At 25.3% G+C, this 9375-nt stretch overlaps 2 protein-coding genes across 2 annotated transcripts in view; one reads left to right on the forward strand and one right to left on the reverse strand.

Moving 5' to 3' along the window:
• Positions 1-470, forward strand: part of LOC117181157 (60S ribosomal protein L15-like) — a 4193-nt gene extending 3723 nt beyond the window's left edge. Inside the window, exons 5-6 of the mRNA XM_033373723.1 lie at positions 125-135; positions 200-470. Coding sequence (XP_033229614.1) covers positions 125-135; positions 200-394 — 206 coding nt within the window. The 3' untranslated portion in view covers positions 395-470. The remainder of the gene's footprint in view (positions 1-124; positions 136-199) is intronic.
• Positions 471-4193: 3723 nt separating this feature from the next.
• LOC117182380 (protein dpy-30 homolog) lies at positions 4194-9333 on the reverse strand. Its single transcript, XM_033375590.1, has 3 exons — positions 9077-9333; positions 8921-8994; positions 4194-4816 (listed from the first exon to the last, which is right to left on the reverse strand). Exons 1-3 carry the CDS (start codon positions 9090-9092, stop codon positions 4571-4573), a joined length of 336 nt encoding a protein of 111 aa, XP_033231481.1. The 5' UTR covers positions 9093-9333; the 3' UTR covers positions 4194-4570.
• Between the last annotated feature and the right edge of the window lie 42 nt (positions 9334-9375).

The following is a 9375-nucleotide window of genomic DNA, read 5'->3' on the forward strand; positions in this document are numbered from 1 at the left end:
TTAAATTTATATATTAAAAAAATAGTTAAGTAAACAATTTTTATGATGAGACGCATGCACCACTCTGAATTTTAAATGTGGAGGCAAATGCAGACTGAAAATACAAATTCATTTCACAAACTAGAATCTTGTATTGTGAAAAAAAATGAAAATTTTTGGAGAAGGGTTACTAAAAAGGACGTTTTTTTCTTTCTTTTAGGCAATTCAAAATGACCCAAAGGTTAACTGGATAGTTAATGCCGTACATAAACATCGTGAATTACGAGGCAAAACATCTGTTGGAAAGAGTTCTCGTGGTCTGGGTAAGGGTCACAGATTTTCGCAAACCGTTGGTGGTTCGCGAAAGGCAGCGTGGTTACGCAGAAATTCATTATCTCTGCGCAGAAAGCGTTAATAAAATTTTTTTATTTCAAAGTCTTTGTCTTTGTTACATCTTGACTGGGACATAAAACCAAAACCTCGCAAAAAAATCCCTTGACGCTTATTTTCATTTCCAGAACCTGTTTTAACATTTTGAAAGGAATACGATAGAGATAATAAGGATTTTTTATAAATTATTTGTGTTTAGGGTACTAGTAATTGATCAATTTAATGTATTTGACAAGTCGCATTTTTAATTTTTAGTTATTGACTTTGAAAAGTTTTTAGCAAAATTATCGATTTTGCAATGTTTTAGAACTTTAATTATTTCGAATGCTTCTTTATATATATTTTTAGGGGGAATTGATAGTACGTACGTACATTTTTCTTACAGATTTTCAGGATTTATGTACAATTCCTTTACCGTTCGACAGAAATGCACACAGAATCTATAAAATGCTCGAACGTCCAATCATTCAAGATATCATTTAAGATAACATAAATTGTGTTTTTTGTTTGAAAATTCAACTCTTTCATTGGAAATTTATGTCTTTTATTAAAAAAAAAAATTTTCTAGAAAATTAGTCTTCTTTGAAAATAAATGTTATTTTATTTATCATTTTCATTTCTTTATATTTAATATTTTTATTTTAGTTGAAATCTTATTTTTTTATTTTTTACTGAAAATGTGACTTCCATTTTTGCTTAAAAATTAATTGATAATTATTTGAAAATTCATGTTTTTCGTAAAAAAAAATTTTGGAACTAAAAATTTAACTGTAGAATTTTATGGTTGAAGATTGATCATTTTTATTCCAAATTAAACTATTTTGTTACGAAAATTTTTTTTCAATTGAAAATTCAACTCTTTCGTTGGAAATTCATGTATTTTATTTAAAAATTATTTTTTTTTTTTGTAGAAAATTAATCTTGTTAAAAAAAATGTTACTTTTCAATCATGAAATTGCTCAGTTTACAATGAGTGGCGGCTGGGCCGGGAAATGACAGTGTAAAAAGAAATAAATTTTTTTATACGGATCTGTATTCTGTACTTAAAGTATAAAAAACTAAACAATTATTGATTTGACAAAGCAATTATAAATCCTTTCTATTTTTTAAAATTCCCAGATTATAACCATTTAAATTCGAAAGCCTTAGTAATTAAAAAAATCTAAATGTGCGATTGAAACTTTATGAATTATTTTCTACTTAAAAATAACTTCATAATAGTATATTCTTAATATAAGGTTTTCATTAAATTAAAAATATTTCAGTCCAAAATATTTAATCTTTAACCTATTCGATTAAAAAAAATTTATTGAGCAAAAAAATAGTTATTTAATGTTTATGAATATTTGACTGTTCATTTAAAATGAGTGAATTGGAGCAATATTCTATTGAGATAATTCTTCTATAGGAAAAAACCTTTTCATTTTTTCTAGTAATCTTAAGAAAATGTTTTTATTCTTTTCGAGCATTTTACAATTCTTAACAAGCTTTAAAAATCGTTGTTTATATTCTGCAAAAATCTCCGAAATTTCGGTGCAAATAGCCAAATGTTGTCTGTACGCACACTTCGTTTAAATAATTTGAAATCATTTAAAGTTCTAAATTAATTTTTAAACCTTCTAAATATCTCGTAAATATACTCTAATTTATTCTACAAATAATAAGTGTTCAATTGTTATTAATAAATCCAAATTTTGAGCATTTTTTTTTTTTTTTTTGAAATTTCTGGCCTTTTCTTGAAGTTGTAGGAAAAATTCAATTGACTTTAAAAGATATTTAGAAGTTGTGATTTTTTAATTTGCAAAATTAATCTGCATTATTTTACAGCAATTTATTTTTTTTTTATTTTTCAGGTTAAAAAAAATATTAAAAATTCGAATCATGTATAATTGTCGTTCATGAAAAGATATTTCGAAATTTAGAAAAATGATGTAAAATTTGAAGATTCCAACTTTTTTTAATAAGCCCTAGATTTTTTAAGCTTTTGAAATCAGATTTTGAAGCGTATTGAAAAATTATTGATTTGTTGACTTCAAATCATTTTAATTTCTCATTTAAGGAGGGTTCTATTTCGAAAAATTAAAAAAAAATTAACTTCAAATAGCTTACAATGATGTAACTAATTTTGAAAATGTACATATTTATTTATTCATTAATTTACATCATTCAAAATGATAGCGTGGATTTATATTTTTTGACATCTTTGAAGTTTACAGATACAGGTTGGCCGTTTTAATCGACGAAATAAATTCCCGGTTTTTCCCTGGTTCGCAAACATTTTTCACGGTCAATGAAATTGAAAAAATGGAACAGTATAGCTAAAATATTTTCCACTTGAGGTAATATAAACTGAGCTGCAAATGAAAGCACTCCAAGTGGAACTGTTAAATTTTGAACTTTTAAAATTGAAATTTGAAAGTTCTTAATTAAAAAATGTTTATTTAAATGCTAATTTTGAAAAATTGAAAACAAATTTAACTGAACACTTCTTAAATTAGAAATTCATTTTTTTTTTAAATAGTTTAAACATCCTTGGAAAGCTTCAAAATTGTGTTTCAAAATCTTGAGAAATGTGAAATTTAAAATTATTTTGGAAATTTTTTCAGAACTTCTAAATATCTGTCAAAATGAATTGAATTTTTGTACTATTTTTAGAAAATCCTGCCAATTTTAGAACATTTTTTTGCAATTTTTATGCATAAATAACAATTGAAAATTTATTATTTGTAGTCGAAATTTGATCAATTTGAAGAGATATGTAGAAGTTTTGAAAAGATTCAAACGTAATGTAAAACTTGAAATGATAGCCTAATATGAAACAAAATGTAGATTTTTGCAGATTTTAAACAACAAATTTTAAGAAAACTAACATTTGTATGATGATTTTTAATCTTTTTAAATCTCCTAAATATCTTTTAATATTACTCAAATTTTTTCTAAAAATGTTAATTTGTAAATTATACATCAAAAGTTAACAATTTCACTTACAAATTAATCAATTTTTGAAATTTAAACGATTCTAGGTTTTCCATGTTAAACAATTCAGTTAAAGATTCTTTACTTTTAAATATTTGATTTCAATTTACTTTTCTTAAACAAAAATTAAAATATTGCTAAATATTCAATAATTAATCTTTTTTTTTTTAACATAAAATTTCAAATTGAATGGGTTAAAAATGGAATATTTTAGAGTAAAACAATATATTAAATTTAAGAAAATATTTTAATTAAAAATATATTATTATGAAGTTATTTTTAAGTTGAAAATAGTTTATAAACTTTGAGTCGACTTTCAAATGGAAACCGTTTAGTTTTAACGTTAAAATCTGAAATTTTAAAAATTTTACCTGGTTTAAAATAGTTTTTGTTCACTTTTTATTACTTAAAACAAATTAAAAAAAAGTGTTTTTTATCCAAACTTTCTAACATCAAAGGCTTTTATTTGTTCAAGTCTTTAAGAAAGCACTTTAAAAAAATTTTAATTAAAAATGTAAGCTCAGAAATAAAAATTTTTAATGGAAAATTTTTGAAGTGACAAATTTTGAATTACGAATTGTAAGCTAAATAATAGCATAATTAAAAAACAAAAAATCTCAACTAATTATTTTTGAACTGTTGAAATCGAACGTGCACAGATTTTTCTTCTACAAATTTGTAAAATTCCCGTTAAAAAAAAATTCACTGCCATTTTCCGGTTTCAAAAAATTCCGGGTCATTTCCCGGTCCAGCGCCACCTTGAAATTATAAAAGTTGAAGATTTGTTATTTTATGGCAAATTTACTTTCTATTTTTTTACAGTGTACTTAAAAAGATAAGTCAAATAATTCGTTGTGTATGATTTATTCGTCAATATAAAGTACATCCATTTAGTCTTGTTTCGACCTAAATCTCGTTACGCTTAATTAAATCACAATATTGAGATCGGGCCAATTTTGAGTCAGGTAATCTTGTAAAATGTAAATCTTAGAAGTAAGTGGAAGAGAAAAAATGGCATATTCTTTCTACATATGAAATTAAAAAGAGGATAAAATTCTTTAATAAAAAAAAATACCGCCTATCTTGGCAACTTTGATTCGAATTAGTTTTCACATGAATGAACTCAACGTCCGTAAATGAAGAGGATAATCCATCGAATTTTAGTCCTCGCGCCGGGTCTTTTCGAGTTGAATATTTTGCCATAATTAAATTGCCTATCGAATTCTCACTGACTGGTGGGTGGAGATCCTCCGTTGTCGTATTGGCTTTTATTTTTGACGAGGTAACCGGCTAAATAGTTGATAGGATCCGGTGGTCGCTCTTTCGCTAAACTGGAGAGTGCTTGGAGTAATATTGGAACGACAGTTTGGTCCAAATATTGCCGGGTTGGAAGAGACTGGACTTCTACGCGCGATTTTTTCGCTGGCGCTGCTGCTGATAAATCAGGATCTTTATCCATCGCTATTGCTTTCTGAAAAAAGGTTCACATTTTAAATTTCCAAATATAATCCTTGAAATGGATCACCGCGCAAGAAGATATCAAAATAGGGGAAAGATTAAACATTTATTTTTACATGTCCAAAAGATTAATCTTTTTACAATAAATTTTATATTCTTAAATAGTTTTCAATAATTTCTGCCAATGAGGAATTTATTTTAACAAATTGGATATGCTTTGGTCGTTGGAAGTCTGTTCAGAGTGATATAAAAAAGTCGGAGAAGAAATAAAATGAGTTAAATAAACAATTATGGTACATCGTTTTCATAAATATTTCTTTCCAAGATTTGTCACTTCTTCCTTACTGTAATTAATACTTTCAATGTAAATTTAAAACTACACTTTTCAGTAAAGCGAAGTGGAAATTCTCGAATTAATCGAATCGTTTGAGCTAAGGGATAATAATTTGTGGGTCGACATGCCAAACCAAACATAGAAAAAAATGTTTGAAGTCGGCTAATATCTTCCGTTCTCTTTTTTAACTTTTCAATTACGAAAACAAATGTTTGTTTTATTTATAACTTTTGGAATATGTATAGAAACATGTTTATTTATTGATTTAAACCTTAAATTTCTTCCGCTTGAACCAAATAAAAATGGTACTATTTTTTATTCAAGATATGAAATCCCAAAAATTTTAAATCACGACAAAAGGTTTTTTTTCCGAAAAAGCAAAATGATAAAATGTTTATTTGTTTTAAGCTGAATAAATTTCAGATCCGAAATATTCAATTTTTATTCAATGCGTGCATATGACTCAATAAAAAACATGTTTTTGTACACTTTCCTAAAAATTGTTACAGGAAAAAATTAATTTTTTAATTTCGTACTTTTTTTTTGTTTTTCACTAGTAAAAGCTGATATACAAAATTCGTCATAATCTTCTAAACAATATATTATTATATTTTGTAACTGTTCCAATTTTATATCTGATTAATATTTTTGTTTGAAAATTAATATTTTCAGTTAAAAATGCATGTACTTTGCTGAAAATTCAACAAATAATTAAACTGCCTTAAAAAAATTATATTTTTGGCTTGAAAATTTAACTTTCATGTTAAAAATGCAACTGTTTTTGGTTGAAATTTCATCTTTTTATTTCAAAATTTAATCGCTTGATTGAAAATTCAATTCTTATCTTCACAAGTCATCCTTTTTTTTTTTTGTCAAAATTTCAACTGTGTTAAACTTTCGTCTTCTAAAAAATTTCGTGCTTTCGTTTAAAAAGTCAACTATTTTGTTAAAAATTCGTTTCTTGATTAAAAGTTCAACTCTTGAAAAATTGTTCCTTATGACACCAACTTTCTTAAAAAAATTTAGGCAACATTAAAACTGATTTTTAATTCTGAAAAATTAATTTCAAAATGATATTTAAAAAGATTTTTAAACCTTTCAAAATATGTAAAAATAAAATGTGGAACATTTTAAGGCCATTTTCTTAATTGTGCAGAATTAAAAAAATTGGAATAATTTTAAGATATTTAGAAGGCCATGTGTTTAATTTTGAAATATTTTTCAAAATTCTGTCCATACCACGAGTCAGTTTAAAAGACATTTCAGACATATCTTAAATTTTCCAAAATATTTTTGAATTTTTTCAAGAACCTTAGGAAAATTATATTTATATAGTCTTAAAAAGAAATAGACTTAAAGAGTAAATAATTATTCAAAATTTGTATTTTTAAATACAATGCAATAGCCCTCACATTACGATATGGGTGATATTTTTTTCTTTCCTGACTGAAAAATCTTTGCTGGTCTAAAATTCCATTATTTTGTACAAAAATCGTCTCTGGTTTGAAAATAAATTTGTTTTGGTTAAGAATTCTACTATTTTGTTCAATTTTATCTTTTTAGACCAATTGAACTCTTTTTTATTTAAAGTTATATTCTTCTTTAGTTAAAACATAAACAATTACAATTTTTGTTGAAAATTCATCTTGCTTGGTTAAAAATCGAAATAATGTATTAAAATTTCTTCTTTTTGTTGTTTAGGATTCATCATTTTAGTTGAAAATCCATCTCCTTTGGTACGTAAATAGTTCATAAAAACTTCGTCTTTTTTTTTAATAAGAATGCAACTTTTTGGTTGACATTACATTTTGGTTAGAAAATCTTTTTTTATTATTAAAAAGGTATGGTTTAACTGAACACTTTTGTCAAAAATGTGGTTAAAAAATTTGTAGCAAATTCTCATTTATGGCTTCAAAATTAAACAATTTGGTTGAACTTTATTCTTTTTTGACTGAAAAATCTTTCTTGGTTGAAAATCTATCACTTCTGTTGAAAATTTGTCGTTATTGTTTAAAATATATTTTACTTTCTGACTGAAAAACGTTTCTTGGTTAAAAATCAATTTCTTGAGTTGAAAATTTGGTCTTTTCGGTAAAAAAAATCATCTTTTTGGTTAAAAATGAACTTTTGTTGTTTAAAATTCATAATTTTTGTTAAAAATTTATTTATTTAGTTTCAAATTTAACTTTTTTGTTAAAAATGAGCATTTTTAGTTAAAAATTACTTTCTTAAACTGAAAACGTAACTATTCCATTTTGGCTTGAAAATTTATCTCTTTTTAGGTTTAAAATTTGTATTTTTTGGTTTAATTCAATCGGTTGTGATTGAAAATTAAAATATTTTTTTTGAAATATCAACTAATACATTTTTGTGGTATATTTATCCTTTTAGGTCGAAAATTTAATCTTTTGGGGTTCAGTTTGGTTAAAAATTAAAATAATTAATTGAAAATTTATTTTATTTGGTTAAAAATTATTTTTTTTATTGGAAATTTAAATATTCTATTTTTGGTTAAAATTGCATTTCGCTGATTCAAAAATTAACTGTTTGGTTGAAACATATATATTTTTTAAATTGAAAACGTAAGTTTTAACTGAAAATTCTTTCTTAAATAATCGAATATTTAGGTGCAAAATAAGAATATTTGTTTGAAAATTTTTTCCGTTAAAAATTCAACTGATTTGTAGAAAATGCATATTTTGGGTTCAAAATTCAACAATTGGTTGCATTTTTTTCCATTTTTGACTGAAAAATCTTTCTTGGTTGAAATCTCGTCTTTTTGACAACAAAATTATCTTCTTTGGTTAAAAATTAAACTATTTTGTTAAAAATGAACTTTTGTTGTTAAAAAATCAAAATTTTAGTTGAAAATTTAACTTTTTGTTGAAAAATGTGTATTTTTAGTAAAAAATTACTTTTTTAAACTGAAAACGTAACTATTCCATTTTGGGCTTGAAAATTCATCTTTTTTGGCTTGAAAAATCGTATTTTTTATTTAATTCAACTGGTTGTGATTTATAACTAAACATTTTTTTCGAAATATCAACTATTACATTTTTCGTTGAGACTTTATCTTCTTTGGTTGAAAATTAATTTCTTTTTATGTTAATTTTGATGATTTAACATACTTAAAAACAAAATATTTAAAAAAATAGTTTTTAGTCATTTTTATTTTGTATTAAAAATTATTTCCCCCTAAAATCAAGAAATTACATGCGCGTGATTGATGATTCATTTTGATCACGAAAAAATGTTAATATTTCTTAAAAGACGCCACTATTTTGATTTTTTTTTTAATTTATGAAGTTTTTTTAATGAATTCCTCTTATGAAGAAACAACTGCGTGGTGGAAATCAAGAGAAAATTCACGTTTTGATCAACAATCTGTTACTAAAAGTGCACACAATTTCTTATGAAAATTACGTTCCAAAATAAATACGGATTTACATGATATGAAAAATTCCTATTTTGTACATTCACACGGTTTTCTTGGATGATATAAAAATATTAAACCACAACTTACCTTCAACGTTAATACAAACAAGACACTATCTGCATACGTATTATGTATATGAATCGAGATGAAAAAAAACGTTCATATTGAGGTTATGACCATAATCAAAATCTTGTAAAAATGCGGTATTTACTTAAAAACTGTTAATTTGAATGGGCTGAAAATACAGAAGGCAAATTGAATATCTCAAGTAAATAAAAATTTAAATATTTTAACGATTCTGACTTTCAACGACCTTCTGTTTTTGTAATGTAGGTTATGTCGCTTACGTGGGTTGCTTCTGTCACGGGATTGGCGGCAGTTTGAGCCGAAACGGGTTCTGTTCGCTCTTCGGTAGCATTTTCTGAAATAAAAAGAAACAAATTACGTCACAAATTATTATTTTAGACATCACTGTCAATCAAACTTTTAAAATAAGTACTCACCGCTGGCAGACGCCATGATATAAACAATCGGCAAGTTGACACTTTTCCAAGTTCCAACTCCAACACACTTCGTGACGTCAATGCTGCCAATCTAAATTGCGGGTTTTTTTTCTGGTATCTATTTTTTCCACCTGAACCGTGCCTCTCTGTGATTTGTCCTAAACTATCGCGGGAAATTTGTATTCTTACTTGCAATATCCTCGTAAGGGTGGTCCAAAAATGCAGCGAAATTTGTTTTTTTAATTGTTATGCACATTGACCGCAAACTTGTTCGAATCTTCGAAAAAATAAATGCGTTT

The sequence above is a fragment of the Belonocnema kinseyi genome, chromosome 10 (genome assembly GCF_010883055.1).
Source record: "Belonocnema kinseyi isolate 2016_QV_RU_SX_M_011 chromosome 10, B_treatae_v1, whole genome shotgun sequence".
NCBI classification, from domain to species: Eukaryota; Metazoa; Arthropoda; class Insecta; order Hymenoptera; family Cynipidae; genus Belonocnema; species Belonocnema kinseyi.

Coding starts and splice junctions, on each gene's coding strand:
- LOC117182380 (XM_033375590.1), bottom strand. Junction 4,817..8,920: donor CCGTGACAGAAGCAACCCAC/GTAAGCGACATA, acceptor ACCTTTTTTCAG/AAAGCAATAGCGATGGATAA.